Source organism: Macadamia integrifolia, chromosome 13 (assembly GCF_013358625.1).
Source record: "Macadamia integrifolia cultivar HAES 741 chromosome 13, SCU_Mint_v3, whole genome shotgun sequence".
In the NCBI taxonomy this organism is placed as follows: domain Eukaryota; kingdom Viridiplantae; phylum Streptophyta; class Magnoliopsida; order Proteales; family Proteaceae; genus Macadamia; species Macadamia integrifolia.
This window is the reverse complement of record NC_056569.1, coordinates 1,194,186-1,216,401: the sequence shown is the minus strand read 5'-3', so window position 1 is coordinate 1,216,401 and position 22,216 is coordinate 1,194,186. Positions and strand designations below refer to the sequence as shown.

The 22,216-nt window shown below is 37.5% G+C and overlaps 3 protein-coding genes and 1 long non-coding RNA gene across 6 annotated transcripts; 2 read left to right on the top strand and 2 right to left on the bottom strand.

The window, feature by feature from the left end:
• Positions 1-2,542: 2,542 nt before the first annotated feature.
• LOC122060081 (28S ribosomal protein S33, mitochondrial-like) lies at positions 2,543-3,383 on the top strand. Its single transcript, XM_042623250.1, has 2 exons — positions 2,543-2,841; positions 3,076-3,383. The coding sequence occupies exons 1-2, from the start codon at positions 2,618-2,620 to the stop codon at positions 3,164-3,166; spliced, it is 315 nt and encodes a 104-aa protein (XP_042479184.1). The 5' UTR covers positions 2,543-2,617; the 3' UTR covers positions 3,167-3,383.
• A 2,622-nt stretch (positions 3,384-6,005) lies between these two features.
• Positions 6,006-7,715, bottom strand: LOC122059347 (LRR receptor-like serine/threonine-protein kinase ER1). Its single transcript, XM_042622079.1, has one exon. It carries the CDS (start codon positions 7,596-7,598, stop codon positions 6,330-6,332), a length of 1,269 nt encoding a protein of 422 aa, XP_042478013.1. The 5' UTR covers positions 7,599-7,715; the 3' UTR covers positions 6,006-6,329.
• Positions 7,716-15,853: 8,138 nt separating this feature from the next.
• On the top strand, positions 15,854-18,631 carry LOC122058834 (ALA-interacting subunit 3-like). Its single transcript, XM_042621528.1, has 8 exons — positions 15,854-16,162; positions 16,650-16,708; positions 16,824-16,898; positions 16,979-17,101; positions 17,193-17,263; positions 17,543-17,840; positions 17,976-18,265; positions 18,351-18,631. The coding sequence occupies exons 1-8, from the start codon at positions 16,072-16,074 to the stop codon at positions 18,400-18,402; spliced, it is 1,059 nt and encodes a 352-aa protein (XP_042477462.1). The 5' UTR covers positions 15,854-16,071; the 3' UTR covers positions 18,403-18,631.
• On the bottom strand, positions 18,058-21,237 carry LOC122058835. 3 transcript variants are annotated; one of them, XR_006133955.1, is made up of 4 exons: positions 20,736-21,237; positions 20,538-20,643; positions 18,772-18,906; positions 18,058-18,388 (listed from the first exon to the last, which is right to left on the bottom strand). It is a non-coding gene; the product is annotated as an uncharacterized LOC122058835 (long non-coding RNA). The 3 variants fall into 3 exon arrangements; XR_006133954.1 differs by lacking the exon at positions 18,058-18,388 and having other exon boundaries at positions 18,710-18,906; positions 20,736-20,859; positions 20,951-21,237; XR_006133953.1 differs by lacking the exon at positions 18,058-18,388 and having other exon boundaries at positions 18,710-18,906.
• Positions 21,238-22,216: the final 979 nt, after the last annotated feature.

Genomic DNA, 22,216 nt, shown 5'->3' with positions numbered 1-22,216 from the left:
ACCATGGTTATGCCTAATGGATTAATGATCTTTAAACTCATCACCTTGTATATATTATACTAAAAAATACATCTTAATTAATATTTTTCCTTTTTATTCACCCTTCTAAATTCCATTTAATTCGTGGGGATTCCTTATTAGAATACATATAAACACGTGTTTCAAGCTGTCCCACATACTATAACTAATTAAAGTTGATTTATAACTTTTAGCTCATTAATTAAATTTCAAACAAATCACAAAGATTTAATTGTTTTTTGTCATAAGGACATCTTAGCTTGAATTTCAAGCATTCTTGGATGCTTTTGAGAATAAATTCTTGGGGATGAATATATTCCATCTAGGTGAGGTTTTGGGGGACCCATCTTACATGGCCTGTAACCTTTAATGGGCTTTTCTTCTCCTTCCCAGTTCTTAAAGAGAATTGCTAGGACGGTGGAATTATCTATCTTGTACAAGGCCCACAGTGAGACTTACACATACTTCATAATATGGTTCATAACTCTATTAATCTCTTTAAATTAGGTTTGATTTATTGCATAAATGATTAGATTAATTAGAGCATCGAATATCATGGTTGTCTTGTTCTTTTCATAGATTGGACACTGTGTATATTTGAGCATCGAATCATAGTGTCAATATCTATCCTTAATAACTAAGACACCTTCTAATTAATACACATTTAAGTCAACAATGAATAAGTGGAATCATCTCTGTTGAAGTGACTAAAACTCCAACCCTAACATAAGAATATTGTACGGCCGCATTAGTATAACGATGTCGTAATTCTCTATCTATAGATTTGTGGGATCCATATATTTCACTGATATTGAGTGCAAGATTCAATTTGCTCATTAAAATGTTGATTTGAGCTGTGGGTGTTACTTAATTCAATCTGGACTGAAATTGACTAGGTACATACATTTACAACCAATTTACAACCAGTGAAACTATATGTTGGAGGGTTATGTGAATTGTTTCTACAATTAACTAATTGTAAGCCCAATAGTCTAGTAAAAAAAGTAAGCCCAATAGAACTATGGATTTAATTAGTTGGATTGAGCTTTAGGGTTTTCAAAAATGTGGACAAGTTTCATATTATTTAGTGGAAAAAAGAAAAAAAGAAAAAAAGGAAAGCCTGGAAATATAATGAGGAAAATAAAATAGAAAAGTCTGCTTTCTATTGTACACTTTGGGCAAGTAAATTAATTTTGGTGTTGAACATGGAGTACTAACTAAGCTATAGAACAACTTTGTGATTGTTAATCCTTCTGTTTAGCAATGTTCAGTTGTACACATTTAATCAGTTACAGGAAAAACAAAGGAAAATTAAAAAAAGGGTGAGGGTAGTTTCGACCTCGTAAGATAAGGGGTAAGAGTGTAAGGAGTTCAATCCGTATGATCACTTTGCAGTTCAAACACAAGAATAGGTGAAGGAAAACTTATTTCACCTATATGTTAAGGAGGAAACTCTTAACAAAACTCTTGTCTATATATATGTTAGGATCAATTTTTCCTTCATTCCTTACCATGGGTATTCGTAGCAACACATTGCTAAAAGGTGAGAATAGTTTGATCTCATAAAATAGGGGGTAGGAGTGTAATAATATCCCAAGAGTCCAATTAATATGGTCACTTTACCTACAAGAACATGTGACTGAAAACTTATTTTACCTTTATGATAAAGAAATTCTTATTGTGACTAAGTTGGTGAAATATAAATGATGTGTTAAGTTTGTCTTGAATTTTTGATCTGTTTTGAAGATTGATCCGCTTCGACATATTTTGGTGGTGACTTGAATGAGAAGTTTTTTTAGATCTGCGATGGAAACAGAGAGGTTCGATCGGATCGACTGGGACCCGATAGGTCAACCCACGACTTGGAATATATATAATGTACTGTTGTCTTATTAAGAAAGTCATTGTATTTTAATTGGTTTATAAAGTCATTGTATTTTTTTTGGGGGGGGGTTCATCGAGCTAGGGTTTCAGGGCGAGTTTTCTAACCGCTACTTGTGTGTAATCTCTCTTCTGAATAGTAAAACATCTTCTTCTTCACTCGAGGACGTAACACACCACACTGGTGTGTGAACCTCGTTAAATCTCTGTGTCATGCAGATCTTTTGTCTATTTATTTTCGTATTTCTTGGTGTTTGATCTAATATGATGTAATCTTTTCGATTTGTCTTTTTATTATCACGTGTTTCTTTCTTTCAAAGAAGATAAAATCTTATTATCTTACACGTGTATCCAAAAAAAAAAAAAGCATAAAAATTAGACATTGTGGAAATAATAGTGGTAAATCATTTTCAAATTTATTTAAAATTTCGATTTTACCCTTATATATTTTAGTGGAAAATTTTTTTTGGTGTTGACTCGGTAATAAAAACAGTCGGATCGGCTGTCCAGCAAGTGAGTCAATTATCCGAGTTCCAAACACCATAATAATCTGGATTAGGGTCCTCTCCGGAAGACCCGGATCCGAATCCGAATCCGAATCCGAATCCGGTGGTGCTGCAGAGGGGGAAAAAATACAGGAGAGAGAGTCCTGCCCATAACTGTGCTGAGGTGGGTAGACGCTAGACTGAGTCGTGAAAAGCTGAACTAAGTTGGCACAATGAGCAGTAGCGGCGGTAGCTTGAGGAGCATGTTGGCGGCAGCGGCCATAAGAGGAGTGACAGAAGCAAGGGCGAAGATATTCGGTCACGTTCTGAACCCAACAGGCCAGAGATCACCTCATAAGATTCTCCGTAAGAAGCTCATCGGCGAGAAAGTCGCTCAGTGGTACCCTCATGATATCAAGAAGGACGATCCACTTGTAATGGCCCGTCAAGAACAAGAGTACGTATTGCCTTCAAATTCAATCCCTCTTCTGTGTGCTAATTTCATGGTTGATCAGACATGCTTTTTTACTTTCTCACCCACCAACTGTTTGTTTTTATTCTTCTTTGAAATTTGTTTTTCAGATAACTCTACTTTCTTACCCACCAACTGTTTGTTTTTATTCTTCTTTGAAATTTTTTTCCTTTTATTCTTTAGACTGCAATTCTGAATACTCTGTTTTGGATATTGCAGGCGCTTATCTAAACTAGAAATGTTAAAACGTCGTGGGAAGGGTCCTCCCAAGAAGGGCCAAGGAAGAAGAGCTGTTAAACGTAGCAAGTAGAGGTAATCCCTTCAAGTGCTTTCTGATTCATGTCATTCTTTTTAGTTTGAGAATATTGGTGAAGAGTCAAATTGTGTCTGAGCTTTCAGAACTTAGTTAAGTGTACTCTGATCATTGTTGTCATTGTCAATGCAATGGAAGAAACACATTTTGGTGTATTAAAAGATCTCAGCATTGTTCAGATTTTTCGATTGAAATGAATCAAAGTCTTTGCTTTTAAATGCAAATCTTCAAACTGTGGCCTTTTATGAAGCATTGGCATCAATAGTAGTATTATTTGATGGGATCAACTGGGAGGGTCGTCAGAATACCAGTTAGAGCAATTCACTAATTGACTTCTCAATAATAAGACTAACAACTTCCGGTTCAAATCAAAAACCATAATTATGATATTTAGGTTTACCTAAAATTCTAACATGAGGGACTCAACTTAACTAAAGTTAATCTGGGCTATTTCATAGTAACCTAATTACATAAGATGCCAATGAATGTTGAATTGGTAAAGGGAAATATATGAAACCAAATTAGTGCAAGATAAAGCACCAAAACCATTCAACAATCCTAATTCTTTTATGGTATTAGAGTAGCCTTCAATTCTTTTTTTTATTTATTTTTTCTTTCTTTCTTTCTTTTTCCAATGGCTATTTCTTCTCCTTTTCCCATTACCAACCTCTCCAAACTAGTCTCTGTCAAACTTGACAACACCGACTACCTACTTTGGAAGGAACAACTCGAATCCATCTTCATCAACTCTCCTTTAATGGAGCATGTTGATTGTTCCAAATAGCACCACCTACGACCGTGTCCTCCTCCACCAATTTGACTGGATCGACTATCACTACAGTTCTTTTCTCCCCAACCCTATGTTTCATACATGTCGTAAGACAATCACTTTGTTTGTGCTTGCATCAATGCCACTCTCCATGAATCTCTCTCTCTCTTCTCGCATACTTGGTCTCAAAACTGCGAAGGACATATTGGACGCACTTGATGCACTGGTATTAACATGCATTGATTCCTTGTCGTTCTTGGACTTGCAAGAGTGACAAGGATGAAGGAGCAGCAGTTGGATCACCTGGATGCTGAGGTTAGTTCTCTAGCCACTGTGTAGGAGAGAATTCTCAAGGAGATGCAAGAAATAGTCACAATAATGAATACCAAAGTCAACCTCATTGTTAGTAATTAAACTCGAGAATTTGGGGACACTTCTAATAATTAGAATCAAAACAATGGTGGCCAAAGATTTGAGAGTGGTTGAATCAATCGTGATACCTAGCTCCAGCAGTACTTACTTGGCCAAGCTCGTGAAGATTGACTTTCCATAATTCAATGCCATGGAACAGAGGATCAAACCAGCTGGATCTGTAGGATAGACCAGTTTTTTAAGTTTTGCGACACCCTATGGCAAGAAGGTGTCGTTAACTTCTTTCAATCTTGAAGGAGACGCCGAACTGTGGTTTAAACTAATGAAGGAAAAGTTTGCCATCTCACCTGAGAGGATTTCAAGCATGGTCTCCTTGATAGGTATGGACCTACCCAATTTCAGGATTTCTTTGGTGCTTTAACCATCCGCAGTAAACGCTTTTGGTGACAGATTACCAAACTCAGTCCGAGTTGGGAAGTCGGCACTAGCTCACCAAGTTGGCTGCTTTGTAAGCAGACTGAAGGAAAATATCATGACAAGTATGCAAGCTTGCAAACCCACCATGCTCTCTTCTGCAATTGGGTCCCAGCGAGCTACGTACTCATCAGTGTGTGGAAGTGGGTTTAAATCTGGGTCTATTAAATTATATATTTTCGACAATAAACCTAAGGTCTTTTGGGCCTATTTGTGACTTATTTGTTAGTCATGGGCTTGCTGTTTTAGGCTCAATTTTATTTAGTATATTCCTTGTGTTTAGGACATCTCTTTCATATGGGCTATGTCTCTTTACAGAAAAAGATCCTTTCTAACACCACCGACCTTCCAACGACTCATCCAAGGATTGGGAGGGCTTGTTCACACATCCAAGTTGTTGATGTGCGAACAAGCCCTGCTGGCCCTTGGAGGGTCATTGGAGGGTGTAGTCGTTGGAGAGGAGTCAGATCCATCTTTTTACAGAGACACCTAGATGTAGGAGATGACTAGATGCATAGATTCAGATTCTCCAGTTTCATATATTTTAGAGACACACCGCATGTAGAGGCTCTTTGGATCGTATCCCTTCTTAAAGCTCACTCGACCTCCTCATCTGCTACCTCATTGTTGGTTATTTCTTCATTATCAGACGAAATTCATTCAATGAGATTTTTTTTTTTTTTTTTTTAATTGATGACCGGGGCCAAATTTTTCGTTACATAAAAATTGCAATCCTTTTTGTCATCTTTCTTTGACCTACAATCTCTTGGTAGGCATAAAATTTGTGATAGTATCCCAAATGTTGGTTGGAATCTACTTCCTCACATCCAAAATCGCTTCAGCCTGGCCTGATCTGGCTTGACCCAGCTTGCACATGTGAACAGCACATTGGACCCACCCTTAAATATCCCCAGTGAAGGAGACTTCTCTTATATGACCGCGTCATACAAGGAGAAATAATTAAACCCTAAGATGGTGAGTGAATGAACCTCAAACTTTTCCAAACTAAAAAGGTGTTAAAAGGTGGCATGCGCACTCATACGCACACCACACGCGCATACAAGCAAACAAGCACCTTTCCACTTTGGACCACTCGCATGGCAAGACAAACCTAAGAACAAACAAGAAAGGAAAAGATTCAAACTTTTCTCCTTGGCCACTGCACAGTTACTTTTATAATAAGACGTTACCATATGAAGAAGACGAACAAAAAACCACAAATACCTCCAAAACAACTCTCTTTGGTTTATCTATACACTGAAACCTGCCTCTTCTCTTTCTTATGTCAATAGTGATTCAAACATTACCCAAAAAATGCCCACAACAAATTACAAATATTAAATATATCCACATCAGGGTTTTATAAACTGGAATCAGGATCCGGATTGGTCAGAATAGGCCGAAACCCTAGAAATGCAGTACAGATTAACAGCACCGTATTGGTCAAAACCCGGTTCAAATCAGTTGATCCGATCCCAAGTTTTAAGATCCTATTGTCTCCATCCACCAGAATTGAGAAGCCCTTCTCAATTATGAAGTCACCCCTTAATCGGCATTGCCAAGGTGGACCAACCGGCACTGATAAGCGGGTCTCGAAAGCAGCCCACCGGCATTGGCAGGGCAGGTCATCGTCCTGACGGGTGGAATCATACAGTTGTAAGACAAGCAAAGCGAAGCTGAGTCCGGCAATGGCGACCCGCTTTCTAAAGGGAACCCGGAGAGGTAATTGTGTTGTAGGTATAGTGTTTTCATGCTACCCACCAAGACACTCTGCACGTACTCATCCGGTACGATCCCGATCAAACGGTTGCTATTCAAGAACAAGATCTCGACGCCTGCCAAAACCGGTGACAACTCTCCTGATAAAAGGTTATGGCTCAAGTCCACGGTCGATCCCTCACCGTACGATGTTGCATCAACGGCCTTTGTTTTGGGGACCCCACCAGACAAATTGTTCCGTTGGAGCAGTAATGATGAGAGCGTTGAACGAAACAGTGTCTCCGGGATACTCCCACTGAACCAGTTCATGCTCAGGTCGAGGTACACTAACTCTGATAGAGGTTCTAGGACGTTTAGTGGGCCCCACATCTCGTTTTTAGACATGGAGAGATAACGGAGGGACGACGGCAGTGACGGAAGGACTCCCGAGAAACGGTTGTTTTTCAAATCGAGGTGGAGAAGCTGAGTCGACACGTTAGGAAACTCGCCCGAGAGTTGATTGGATTCCAGGAGTAGAACCCTTAGCGAGGGTAACCCAGTGAGACCCGCGGGAACCGGACCACCGAGTTGGTTACCACTAAGATCGAGTGTGTGAAGGTTTGGAAGGGTTGAGAGACTGCTCGGAATCGGACCGGACAAGCGGTTGTTGGTTAAGGAGATGACTCGGAGGTTCTTTAAGGTGCCGAGTTGAGGAGGAATTGAACCGGAGACAATTCCGGCGTAGAGGATGATCTGGGTGAGAGCAGTGAGGTTGGAGAGAGCGGGAGAGATTGAACCCATCAGTCCGGAAGATCCTGCCAGCCCGGTGCCGAGAGTGAGGGAGGTTACCCGGAGGAGAGGAGTGGCGCTGGCGCTGGCGGAGGGGTCAGGAGAGCAGAGGAGACCAGTGAAGGTGGAGCAAGGATTGGGTGCAGCGAAGTCCCAGGTGGAGAAGAAATCTGAATGCGGGAGATCTCTCAGACTGTTCCTGATGTCGTGGAGGGCAGCGAGATCGACGGCATTGATTTGCTGCTGCTGCTGCTGCTGTTGGAGGGACTGCTGGTACATGAGGAAGAAAAAGAGTAGCAGAAACAGAAGAAACTGAGGCTTCGCCATGAGGCTATGAGAGTCACAGAATGAAGGAATGTGTGTGAGAGAGAGTTTTGCAGGTTAGAGAGAGAGAGAATATTTTGATTGAACAATGAGAGATAGTAGGATCAGTAATTAAGATATACCCCTGTGGCTCAGCGTTGTTCTTTGCTTAGATTTTAGGGAGAGAGAGATCCAAGTTGGTGGAGGGGGTGAGGAGGGATGGGGCCCACTCTACTCTATCTCTATCAGCTACTCTATTTCTTACTTGGCTAAATCTGGACCATCCATGGGAGATGATTAGGTGATGAAGTACGTGGACATAGCTTAATATGGTAAGTCATGCTGATACACCAGTTGGGAACATGTACCCTATCCCTCTAATAATGGACTAGTTTGATGAAAATGAAGATTAATTAAGGAGTATCGGACATCAAATTGGTTTTAGTGCGATGCATTGGATCTGTAAATCTACTTAAATTTTAGGTTATTAATTAATTAATTTGTGGTGTGGAGTGGAGTGAGCCCATCGTCCATAAGACAAATCCCACGTGAGAGTAGAGACCGTCTATGAATACAACGGTGGCAGATTCGAATAAATAAGTGGGCCCATTAATACTATAATTCAATTAATCTTTGTTCAATCAATGTGGGTTTCACATGAGATGGGTGGTGTTGAATTATTTTTTCCCACTCACAAGGTTTAAAGTTAGTTATGGAGGAACGAGAGTGAGAGGTTAGCACATGGTGGACTGCATGAGCCTTCATTTGGTAATCATTAGTGGAAGAGGGTTCTTGAATCGAAGCGTGGCCCCTGCACCATCATATGGGCTAGGGGTGAAATAGGGCCGGGTTGGGCCAAGTTGCTTAAAACCCTAACTTAACCTTAGGTCTCCAAACTCAACCCAATCCTAACCCAATCCTATTAGGTTCTTGATCGGGCCTAACCCTACAAGGCTCAGGGTTGGGTCAGGTTAGATCGAGTTCACCCTAGATGGTCTTCTTAGTGGAATCACATTCCAATAAGTATGATTCAATTCTGATTTCAATTCTAATTCTAATTCTTGAAATCACTTTGCTACCTTTAAACTCTGAAAAACATTGACTACCCCCTAAATTCATCAAAGTGCTTGCATGTACTAAGAGTCTAAAGGGACTTCTAACATTGTGGGCCTAATTAAATCTTAGCCACAGTGGAAATTCAAATTAAGAATTGTCGCCAAATCCCCAAATAGGTCAAGCCCAACCCAAAATATTAGGCAGGTGGAGTTGTGTCCTGTTAATATGTGCAATGTTAAAATGTTAAAAAAAAAAATCAACATTTTTAATTCTAAATTTCAATAATTCCATTTACTACAATAGGAAACTCAAAAGTGAATGCAAAATCCAATGTAAGAGAGAAACAAAACTTATTCTTAAGTTGAAAGTTTAAGAAATTAATGTCTAATGTTCCAAACCAATGTTTAAAATACATTATATAGTCATATAGTGTATACTAGGGTGAAAAAACATTATTAGTTAAACACAATAATAACCAGGGTTAGACTCAGGGCGGGTTAGGGTCAGGCTGGGTTTTCTATGCCTCAACTTAGGCCCGGCCCAACCCTACACAAGGTTGGGTCGGGTTATAGTCGGGTTAAACAGGGTTCAAGCTCAAAGCGGGTTAGGGTGGATTTGGATCGTCAGGGCCAAACTTACACCTCTAATATGGGCAATGAGAACGTTCAAAGAAGGATTATTGGGGATGGATTTACACTTTTCAAGGGATGGAGCAGTTATTTCATCCTCTTTGTGTTTTTAGAACAACGATCATGTTGTCTTTCGAGTTTCTTTTTTCCATATTTAATATGGAGATTGAGTTATTGTTCAACTGCATAGTACATGCTAGCTTCTCTATGTGTCATAAAACATGGGCCATGTTGTCTTTCAGGCTTCTATTTCCCATTTATAATATAGAGATTGAGTTCCTTGTCTATCTTCATGTGCCTCTCTATATCCATCTCTCCAAAAATAGGAGAGAAATAACATAGTGGCATAGAAGCACACACCTCAAGAAAGAGATCGACAAAAAAGAGGTGCAAACATATACTACGTGGCCTAACACTATTCTTTAGAAGGAAGAGCAACCCAGTGCACGAGGCTCCTGCTATTGCATGGTTTGGGAGGGGAAGTGTACGCAGTCTTACCCCTTGCTTCACAGAAGATGTTATTTTCAAGTTTTGAACATGTGACCAACATGTTGCAATTTTTTTCCCCCTTCAATATTTTGGGATGAGCCTAGAATTAAAAATCCGAAGTCAAGATTCATATCGGTAGCCAATTCTAATCAAGATTTAGTCATAAGTGATCCGAAATCTGGAGCAATCCCTATTCAGCATTACTAATTCTTGGGTAGTCTTGATGAAGCTGACCCTCTCGACTTTTGGAGAGTCCAATGGCGGGAATTTCATGCATTAGGTATTTTTTTTTTTTTTTTTTCATGAACTTTGATCTTCAAATAATTTTATATTTTTTAAAAAACTGACGTAGAAGTCAAATTGATTTTAAAGGAGGTTCGAGTTTTTTGGTGTGTGGGTTTAAGGCCTTAAAAGCAGATACTTGGACATTTCTTGCCCTTTATGATACTTGACGGCTTAAAGGAAACAGACAGTTTTGGCTCCCAGCATTTATGAATGAATTCCCTTAATAGGAATTAGGAAGACAAATAAAAAGTATACGTTAAAACGTTATAAGTAGCCGTTGGTGATGGCTACAGTCTCAAAAGAGTCCAAAAGTCCCCAAACCCATCAATTCATTCCCCATTAAATGGTTTAGGTTCGGACATTTTTTTTTTGGGATAGGGTGTTTAGGTTCGGATTTGCACCATGACCCGGTTGAATTAACCAAAATGTCAATTTGGTGCTCGTTGCCTCTCTTGGAATCATTTAATCAGATCTTTAATTATTAGGGAAATATTTTCTGTGCGGTATTGTTGAGTCGTTGCCTTGTGTTTATCTCTCTCCTCCCTCTTATAAAATAAGGTCTCTAGTGTATGTCATGTTTTCGGATAAAAAATGACTTCCCTTAATTGTTTTATAGATTTTATCTCAACAAAAAAAAAAAGTATATATTATATCTATGTATTATAACTGTGTATATATATATATATATATTTTTTTTTTTTTTGATAGAAAGGGAGAGAGGCCAAATTGTCTTACACGCACAAGACAAGACCTTCTTAGCCAAGGAGTCAGCTACGCTATTAATCTCCCTAGGAATAATGTGAAAAGAGTAACTTCTAAAGAAAGTATTAAGGTGCTTGAATATATAGTTTTGTTACCCGCTGGTGACTAATATAAGCAAGCAACGTGTAAGTACTTCTTATTTTATATTTCAAAAGGGGAAAATGGTTCCTTTGAGAGGGGGTGGCGCCTCCACCCAAACGCAGGAAGACCATCCCATCTCAACGAAATGTAAATTGATGCCCCACCAGATGCTTTAGCAAGTGCTTCTATTGGCCATCATGCATGTGCAGGGGTCATACTCTCCTACGGAAAACACTTCCCCTTTTACATTTGATTTTAAGTGGACTACATGGCCTTATTTTATATTTCATAAAATTAGATTTAAAATGGATGATGTAGACACATGTGGCGTAATTGGGTTGGCTCAACTGCTCAAGCATGCATACACATCTAACCGAGTAGCCATGGGATTATAATTTCAAAATTGAAGCTAGGAAATAACCAAGCCCCACTTAGAAGTTCTTGCTAAATTGCCACAGAGAACAAAACCATTTGATTTTGATTTACCAAAGTATTTGGCACGGAATATCTTCCTTGAAAGTGATTTCATATGAAGTATTTAATAAAGGGTAAATGTTTTTTGTTCAGGAACGTCCCTTGCACCCAGACACGCACAGGGACTTGCAAACTCAAGAGGGTATGATTGTCATTTTACACCCCTATGTTTGTCCCATAAGTAAATAAATAAAGATAAGTTCTCCAAGTGAAAATATAGTTTTTACTCTATAAACTCAAAGCATGCTTCATGTGTTGATTCATTAAAACCTTCTATTGGAAGATAAATCTCCGTCTTCCAATGCCTTGTTTTCCACCTAGTGATCAGCACTTCTTGCATTAATAACAATGGTGAGAGTTTTGAATTCAATTTCTTTGTGGCGTAACATGGTGTCTAGGGCAAATCCAATGACCTTAAACGCCTTAACACAGAGCTCATGGCGGTTTCACGCAGCCCAACGCGTTTTTAGGCGTTGGATGCACACCGGACACCATGTTGTGCCATGGAGGATCCAAATCTGAGAGTTTTGACCCTACAGTTTCTGAATCTCATGCTTCATCCGTTGTTGAAATTGATGTTAAAAGCTTGAAGTTCCCACAATCTAATTACTTGAATCAATGTAATACTAAAGCAATTATCATGTGATTTGGATTCTCATGAGCCAAACTATGCCTCTTTATTTAATATATAAAAAACAGACTACACAAACCACTAAAAGTGGAACCTAGATCATCTACCTATATGTGTACGCTTTACCTATGATTTGATGGTTATATATGTTCCATTTTCTTCAATTAAGTATACAGAGAGTACAGAGAGAAGCATTTATGGAAGCAAAATAAACAAATGTCATCACCTAACTAGACGTAAACCAAACACGTAAGACTAGGTCATCCAAACTTTGAAAAGCGTTATAGAAACCAAAGGGAGAAAGCATGATACAAACAAACTCGCATCAAGTTTATTTTATTAACTGTGATTTTCTAATTACTTTTCAATAGAATGAAAATTTAGAAGGTTGTGTCTGGTCTTATTATTAAGAATTTTTTTTTTCTGCCCCCTTTAATTTTATGCATTCTTATTTTAATGAAGGTAAAACCTGTTTTTTCTTATGTGCACTAAAAAAAACATGCGAAACAATGGTAATTCTTGAAAATGACATAATGGTAAATCGTTTTCATATGATTAAACAAGACACAATCAAAAGAATCTTACATGTTCTAAACAAACTTATATAAGTCTCATCAGATGATTCCTCTTGTCAAAAACATTGAAAATTTGAATTTCTAGAAAAATATACTTTGGAATCAGCTTTCTAATACTTAACCACCTGAAAACCCTTTTGATTTTGGATAACCATATGTGTATTTGTTTGAAAAATTGAGAGTTAGTTGGAGGTTGATGATTATGCCAAAATGGATCCTATCAAACCACCTCTGTTAAAAATATTGTAACGCTTCTATATAAGCTAGGTTAGGTGCTTGCCATTGGTTTGATCCGTTCAATAATTATACATTTATACATCTAATTAAAAAACTATATTTGATTGACGTTGATTTCTCGTCAAGCATATCGATGCTTTCTTTGAATAATCGTATAATTTGATAGGTTATCTCATCCATTTGTCCTATCATGTGAATGTTTTCCCTTGTTTTCTCAATGACCATAAGTTTTTCAAACAATTAGAATTACTTTTTTATTTTTATTTTTTAACAAATTTCAAAAGCATTTAACTTGAAGCAGTCACCTCATTCAGCCACTGGTGTAGGAAATTATTCTAAAATTTTCAATGCTTCATATTGACTTGGCAACTCTGTGCCTCCGAATCAGATTGTGCTAAGAATAGACACATAGTTTCTTGTTAGGGCCTTTCAGATTGGATTACACTAAGTAACCTTTGTTTTGTTTGATGTATTTTTTTTTCCCTTTAGGATGCCCCTTTTATAGTCCTTTTATCTCATAAATTTCTATTCATCCGAAAAAATTTACATAATTTTTTAATCCAAAATATCATTGATTTTTTTTTTCAATGACGTGAAAATATTTTGATTTAGTCACACAATTATTTTTAAATTTATGATTACAAAACTTTTTAAATTGCTTTTATTATAATTTTAATTCATTTCATATGTAACCAAATGTTCCGTAAATGACAATATGGACAACCTGCTCACTGAATTTGTTTATCCACGGAATTTGTCCCTAGTTAAATTGTCAATAAAAAATTGTGGCTAAATGCCAAATTCTTTTGATTACTTTCCAGTGATTGATTACACCAATATTCATTGTGATCGTGAGAGGGAATTGGAGCGTGGACAATTGTCTGATTCAAATTTTATTGCTTGAATATATTAGTAGGTATTGAAATTGAAATGTATGGGATGGCAAATATGTCCATACAACATTTAATGGCTTAAAGCTATATATTGAATTCACATATTTATGATAAGGAAATTTTGATTGGCTTAACTTTCATGGAAGAATCCTTCCTTAAATGGCATAACATGAAAGGCTTTCATGTTATGGTAGGATCTAGGTTTTCCCGTAAAATTTTTGATGCTATTTGACCACAGCCATGTAGCTGAGATAATATTTAAAAATTTATGATTTATTAAAAGATTTTTCTATTATAAAAATTATCTATAAAAGCAAACATTAGAAATTGTTGGAGCTCAAATGTAAAACGAATCCCTTCCTTAGCACAACTCAACTGCACAAGCACTAAGTAAGCAAACTACCTTATAAATAGTTCCATAAAACGTTAAGTGAATAGATCTCCTCAAACATATGAAGGCACCAATGATCTAAACAAACCAAACTAATGCCGAATTATAACTCTATAACTTCCACCAGAATTATTACTATTAAATTAGACAAATGAATGTTCCAATAAAAACCCTATCAATTCAATGGTTGGAACTTTCACATTGTACAACTAAGCTTAGTCAATTACCACATGGCTTTTTGCCAAGTTTTGTATTTAAGGATCACACCTTAATCATATTGCATGCAACATGCAATTCAAAGGAAGGCATAATTTATTCGGGGAAGTTTTCACATGAAGGAAAATATATGAAACCCTATTTACTAATGGATGAAAATCCCTCACCCCCAACTGTTGCACGATATCCATGGATGCCTTTCAAAACCCTTGATCAAAGGATTCTCCATAGATGAAAGAAAACTTAGTTCTATTTTATTATTTAAACAATTTCAGTGAAATAGAGATGAATCCTCCTTTTACCAAATACATAGAATTATTCTATAATTCTTGAATTTGAAGAATGAAAATCTAAGCAGAGCCTTAGTTTCTATTCCTATCATTTGCAAACTTGGAGTCCATAGTCCACACCATTCAACACGTTATTTTGGGTTAGAAAATCAAAACTTATATTTGCGTAAATAATCAACAAAATTCTACTTATCACGTGTGAAATATCGCATGTCAATGGGCCCCACAAACTCTGAAACTTGACCTAATCATACTCAATTAGGTAATCTGGTCAACTATCTGTTATTCAATTATCCAAAGGAAAGCTCTGGCTTATCATGCGTGTCTGCTGCACACCAGGTCACACGTTGTGATTTTGATCGGACAAAAATACCCTTAGATCCTGGAACTCAGAAGTTGGTTGACTTGTCAAAGTTTGTTTCATGGAACAAGTCCAGGAAGAAAACATCATGATATGAACGCTGGGACCCTGCTGTAACGGTTGTGATCATTCAACCACTCCATCTTTTCTCAACTTCCCTTAAATCAATCTGCGTGTCATCATCCACGGGTCCCACTATTGGCCCCAAGCTGTGTGGCGTGTCCATGCTAATAAACCATCACAAGAAGGAATCTAAATTGTTTACCCCCATTTTTTTTTTTTTTTTAAACAATTAATCGGGTTTGTGCCGGATAGGATTGGATAGTTTGAAGCTGGTTCAGTTCCAATTGATCCGATTTTGTACGGAAAACTAGGAATTATTATGCTTTGGCAGATTCTGTTTAATTTCTGATTGATTCTCATCAATTTTGATCTAATCTAGATAGGAATTAGTCCGCTAACTACAGGTATGATACTAACCCCGCAATCGCATGTTTCAGGTCATATCAGAGTTGAAAGAGAATCATTCAACTTTTATCGAAAACGGTGAAGAATAATCTCAAAGAGATAAGAGTCGATCTTAGAACCACAAGCTTCTTAAGGCGAAGATCTCTTGCCAACTCAGTTATCCCTTGAGTTGTATCTTGATTCCCATGATCTAGGCCGATCCTGATTCACCTGATCCAGATCTTGATTCCGGATTATTAAACCCCGACTTAGATTCTACTTTGACCGTTGAAAACTAAATGGCAATTACCAAAAAATTGCGCCATTGACCACTTCAACAACAGCAACAAGGAGGCGTGTTTCTCTCTCTAAATCCCTCTCGGGTGGCGCCTGTGGGGTGGCGGGCAGACCGTCCCAAGAAAGAGAGAGAATTTAACTTTCTTTAATAATGGTTTGTTTGCAGCTTTGTTTCTTAATTTTTTTATTTTTTTATTTTTTTTTTAATTTCAAACTGAACCTATTTTAGAACTGACACCTCCTCTGTTAGTTTTCATCTTTCATTCGATTTGAAGAATACTTCTGAGCTCTGAGGATCGATCACAAGAAGAATTAAGCTTTACAACTACTGTGCTCTGCTCTGGTTAATTTGGCTAATTGATTATCTTTAATTCTTTACTTCCATGAGTAGGAACGCGACATCTGCCTCCGGAGAAGCTGGATCAGCTGATTCTCCTGCTCCACCTTTTAGAAGGCTCACAAATCGACCCAAGTGTGAGTATCTCCTCAAAATTCCATCTTCTTTATTTGTTTTGGTTTATGGCTCCGATTCATGGCAACCCAGATGAAAATCTCTTTCTCTCTCTCTCTTGAACAGTGAAACTTGGAATTTGAATATATGACATCTTAAAACCATGACAGCTCTAACTCAGAATGCTTAATACATGAATCCTGAAACATAAAACCCATGGAAAAACATCAAAACTGATGACCCCATGAAAACCCATTAACCATATTGTGAAACACTGAAAACCCATATAAAGTGGTTGATACAGTTGATATACGTCATCAAATTTGACAAATGGAAAATCCGGTTAATCTACAATTTTAACAATTTAAGATGAGTATCTTGTTTGTGTTTGATTATTGATCCCAACCTGATCCAACTGGCAGTTTAAATTTTCATGATCCCTCACAGAAACTTATGGAATTTTTTTTTTCTGAAGCTGTTCATTAATTCCTCATGAACTGATTTTTTCAGATTCAAAATTTACTCAACAAGAGCTTCCAGCTTGCAAGCCAATATTAACTCCAAAATGGGTAAGTGGCATCAACTGTTCTGTAACATCTTCATTGAAAATTCTTATTAGTATTATTAGCTATTTCATTCAGTATAAGTACACTTATCTAGAAATAATCACCATTTTTCTCACAGGTGGTCATAATATTCACAATCATCGGCATAATCTTCATTCCCCTTGGAGTTGCTGCTCTCTTTGCTTCCGGGGATGTATGTGTTAAGAATGATCTGTAATATTCTGTGTCATATTATTTATTTATTTAATCACTAATTTATTGTCCTTCTATTAGGTTGTTGAAATTATTGATCAGTATGATACAGTTTGCATACCACAAAACTACAGAGGCAGTCAGGCTGCTATGATCAATTTCATACAGAGCAATTCAAACAAAACATGCAATAGAGCACTAACAGTAAGTCTGGTTCTCTGTGGAGAGAATTTATATTTCTATGTGACAGAACTTCCTAAACCAAAATTAGTAATGCATCAACAATTTTTTGCAGGTTCCAAAGTTAATGAAGCAGCCTATTTATGTATATTATGAACTTGACAACTTCTATCAGAACCATCGAAGGTACGTTAGACCTTTGTTTTAGACTATTGTCTAAAGTTGAATTATATGTAAAAGGACCAAACTTCCTTTCACCCACGGCAAAGAGAAAATCTCTTAATTCACTGGTTTTAATGGTCGGATGAGACTCTAGGTATAGTGCCAAACGCATTGCAGACTTTTTTCAATAGAGCGGCAGGGGGAATAATGACACTCCAATTTCATCCCCAAACTTTTGTAGAAATTCATGGAGAAAAAAACATTATATCTAAATAGCTCTCATGGTGATGCCTTGTAACTCAGGTATGTTCAGAGTGTAAGCGCTGCACAGCTAACTGATCCTAACAGTGAAAATATTACAACCGGCTGTGCACCTGAAGACATAGCGAATGGAGCTTCCATTGTGCCCTGTGGTCTTATAGCTTGGAGTTTGTTTAATGACACTTACAGCTTCTCTCTCAACAACCAGCAACTGCAGGTGAACAAACAGGGCATTTCTTGGAAGAGTGATAGGGATAAAAAGTTCAGTAGTAATGTGTACCCCAAAAATTTCCAGAATGGAGTCCTAAAAGGCGGTGGGACCCTTGATGCCAGCATACCAGTAAGTAATCCAGCTCCAGTCCTAATAAAACACCAAATAGAATCATTGCTTTTGCACAACTGAATAGTTGATGATTACACTGGTTACCATCCATCAAGCAAGAACTGATCTCATTTGGTAAATCTTGTGCAACAGTTGAGTGAGCAGGAGGACCTTATTGTTTGGATGAGAACTGCTGCCCTTCCAACTTTTAGGAAGTTATGGGGGAAGATAGAGGTGGATCTCCAAGCAAATGACATTATAAATGTAACACTGGGGAACTTCTACAACACATACAGTTTTAATGGAGAGAAGAAACTTGTACTTTCCACAGCTAGCTGGCTTGGGGGAAAGAATGACTTTCTTGGCATTGCATATCTCGCAGTTGGAGGGTTGTGCTTCTTTCTAGCCATGGTCTTCACTGTTATATATCTGATTAAGCCAAGGTAGAAATCCTTTCCAATGCATAGAATTACCTTAACCATTTATTACCATCAAGATCTATTACTGATGCTGCTTTCCTGTTTTCAGACGACTTGGAGACCCTTCATATTTGTCATGGAACAATCCTGGAGGCCGCTAAAAGAACTTGATCAGATTGGTTTCCCAGTTCTTAGACATGGCTGGATGTACCATATTGTGTATTTAATGACTATCTATGTAAAGTACTGGTTGGGTTGCTTGCATCATGTGAAGCAAAGCATTCCAGTCATTGGCAGTTTGAATTTTTTGAGAGCTAGACATACATACATATGCTTGTATAATATAATATCAAAAAAAAAAAAAAATCTACAACATTGCTATTCTTTAAATGTTGAATGAACAGAGATCCCCCACCTCCCCACCCTTCTTTTTTTTCTTTGAAGTTCGAAGTAGTAAATACCAGTCACTTTAAAGGGGATTTTCAAAATAATTAATGCAGAACATACGACTACATTAGGTGTATACTCACATCATCTACAATACTCTAAGAAAGACATTGGAAAGGTATGCTCCTTCAGGATAGGGATGGGTCAATAGGGTGAGCACAAGCTGCTCCAGCTTGACATAAAACTGTGACTTTTCTGCTCGCCATTGAAGCAGCACTCTGCATGGAACCAACATAGACAATTTGTCAACACCCACAACCAATGCAATGCATTTTCTATTTTAACTTTCTTTTTTTTTTTTTTTTTTTTTTTTTTGGGGGGGGGGTTTTGTGGATAAGGGAATGAAGAAATCTATATTCCAGATTCTTTGGCCACATAAGTATGACTCCACTGTCACCGAACATCTGTTCAGATAGAACACAAATAGACATGCTAACCAGAGATCCTTTAATATATTTTGGCTGTACTCTGCCTTAGCAAGCTTGTATATATTAGCCAGTTGTACATACTCACTTTGGGCTTCTCTCTCCCCTTTGCAAAATGTCTAATTATCCAAAAAATATTTGATTTTATGCATGTGGATAGCCTAGGGCTCACAGGTTGAAGATGATAGTATAAGGTATGGAAATGATCCAGAGGGATGCGTTGATAGGAACAAAATACTCCCATACCACTAAAACAATGTCAAATCAAGATTTATTCAGTATCTCTTTATTTTAATAAATCTATAAAGGTGTGAAACCGCCAGCACTGCCTAACTCACCCAAACTCCCTGAATTTAGATCATATCAACAGCCAACAACATCATTCTACTGAGAATCTCTCAATGGATCCCTTTGCCGGATACTTCCAGTTTAGCAGAAGTCCTTCCCTAGGACCATTCACAAACACCGAAAATCAAAGCACCACCCATTTCCTCCTTATGTCATAAGCCACTGTCCTTGTAATATAATCCAGAATACACCCCTTCAAATGATCATGTAGCCCTTTTCTAAATTAATTTTCAGAGCATCCCCAGACTCTCACCCTTAATCATCTGATCTATACATACGCAAGAAATCAAAAGCCCATCCAAAATGTTCCTACCATGCAAAAAACACCTATAAAACACCTTGGACAAAATCATGTAGACACTGGGAATGAGGCTGATAGGTGTTTCTAAAACCTTCTGATTCCAACGTTGATATCTCCATAATTTTGAATTTATCCCAGCATTTATTCCATCCACCAAAACAATATCATCTCCAAAAGCATACACCAAGGGATTTGTTCTTGAATGGCTCTAGTCAACTCATCCATGATTAGTGCAAACAAATACAAGCTTAGAGCTGAACCTTGGTCTGATCCAACTGTTATTGAGAAATCACTACCCCATCCCCTCGTAGCTCTTAAGTTAGCCACTGTATCACTATATATATATATATATATATATATCTTTAATTATGTCCATGTATTTACTAGAAACACAGTTCTCCTCTAAAACTTGTCAAATTAACTCTCTAGGAATGCTATCATAAGCCTTTTTCTAAATCCATTAAGAACATAAGATCTTTCTTATATGCTCTAAAATTTTCCATTATGCTCCTAAACAATAAATAGCTTCCAAGGTTGATCTACAGCATTTCAGTTCTAGTATGTTAACATATGTAGCCCATATTATACATTTGTTTCTAACATTAAAAAGATATTTTGTTTGCTAAACTTTCAAATCAGCCAGAAAATTGCAAATCAAATATTTCTAGATGCCAAAAGACAACAAAGACAACTAAATCTGGAAATACGTGAAATCTCATAGATAAAGCATCAACTAGTAGTTAAAAAAAAAAACACAGCAGAAATATGTAAATACCTTTCTCCGAGGTGCTAGTTTTGGGGGATCCAGAATAACTAAATCCCAAGATTCATGCCTTGAAGCAGCTGATTTCATCAATTCAGTTGCATCTTCTCCCCTTCTTCTGAAAGTGTGGTTGTGTTTAGAAAGGTTAGTGGATGAAAACCAGAAACTAAAAGGCTTGTGTTATAATTGGTCACAAGGTTATTAACTAACCTAGCTAGCATCATAAAAAAGGTTTTCCAGATCGAAAAAAATTCTCTTGAAAGGTTCTCATATGTAATATGGGATGACCCATTTAAATGCTGCTCACAGTCGCATTCCAATAGAGAAGTACATTCTGGAAGGTGGGCGAGAGTAGGTTTACAATAGAGATAAGAATGAAGAATCATACTTCAATAAGAAGATACTGAAAATACTCAAATACCTACTGATTCAACAATGCATGATAGTCAAGGAAATAGATGCAATTACACAGACATGCACACAACTACGCAGAAATAGACAGAGAAAGATGGAAACTTTGTGATTGACAGCGATTTCTTGAAGAGTGGTAGACGCAGGAGAAGATGGAAGAGACACGGACGTCACCAGGCGAGCGCGAATTTGCATATTTCAAGCGGGTTAGAGCTTAGAGTTCTCCAGGGCAAACCCACACGGAGAGGAAAACTCAAACGGATGGCTTTCGGAGCTTTTGGTTGTAATCGGAAAAAACGTTTCTGGCGTTTTATTTATTTATTTATTTATTTCATTTTAAGAGAATAAGAAAATAGAATCTCCCTTTTTTTTGAAACAAATTGAATAAATATAAAATAAAAATGTTGCAACATAGTTGCTAAGGGTGAAACAGGTCAGGTTGGACTGAATTTTTTAAAACCCTAATCCAACCGTAGGTTCTCAAAATTCAACTCAAGCCCAACTCAACCCTGTCGGGTTCATGTTTATGCCCAACCCTGTCGAGTTCATACCAACCCAACTCGGCCCTAAGTGACCCTATTAGGGTCGATTGAGTCCGATTGGCCTAGGTTGGGTTGACCTTGGTTTCTATTATGGTTGGATTAATCTTGATTGATATGTCTTTTCCATTCATGTCTCATATATTAAAAAATTATAGAAAAATAAAATACTTATTGGAGCCCTAATTTCTGTTATAAAAATGCAAGGTTAAATTTTTGGGGTGGGTTTGGTCTCGTTGGGCTGGTTGAGGCCTCACCAATCCAACCCTACCCCGCCCTCAGGGTAAGAAAACTTGGCCCAAACACTGTTCGGGCTCAAGGCGGGCCAAGGTTAGTTCGGGTTGTCAAGGCTAAACTTTCACCCCTAATGGTTATCATCATGTTATGACATTTGAGTCTCATATCAAAATAGAATTTTAACACATAAACGAGAAATTCTAATTTTAACACGAAATTGTTTCTGAAACAAAATAACTATCAAATTGTGTTTTCATTTTTGATTAACCTTACCATAATGAAACATTAAACTAGATTTTGTTTGTAATCCGGTGGTCAACAAGGGCAGAGCTCTCATGTGTGATCCAGCTTGGAAACCCAGCCATACGTTATCAGAAAAAACACCTATTACCATTTTTATTTTTTCTACCCTAAACTCTAATCCCAAAAATTCCAAATCTAAAAATATAGAAGTGTAAAATAAAATTTGCATTAGCATACCGAAGCAAAACATGGTTTTTCAAT

Excerpts from the sequence above, each read along its gene's own strand:
- LOC122060081 (XM_042623250.1), top strand. The coding sequence starts at position 2,618 with ATGAGCAGTAGCGGCGGTAGCTTGAGGAGCATGTTGGCGGCAGCGGCC. Across the intron at positions 2,842-3,075 it reads ATGGCCCGTCAAGAACAAGA|GCGCTTATCTAAACTAGAAA; the intron begins GTACGTATTGCC and ends TGGATATTGCAG.
- LOC122059347 (XM_042622079.1), bottom strand. The coding sequence starts at position 7,598 with ATGGCGAAGCCTCAGTTTCTTCTGTTTCTGCTACTCTTTTTCTTCCTC.
- LOC122058834 (XM_042621528.1), top strand. The coding sequence starts at position 16,072 with ATGAGTAGGAACGCGACATCTGCCTCCGGAGAAGCTGGATCAGCTGAT. Across the intron at positions 16,163-16,649 it reads GCTCACAAATCGACCCAAGT|ATTCAAAATTTACTCAACAA; the intron begins GTGAGTATCTCC and ends TGATTTTTTCAG. Across the intron at positions 17,102-17,192 it reads CATGCAATAGAGCACTAACA|GTTCCAAAGTTAATGAAGCA; the intron begins GTAAGTCTGGTT and ends AATTTTTTGCAG.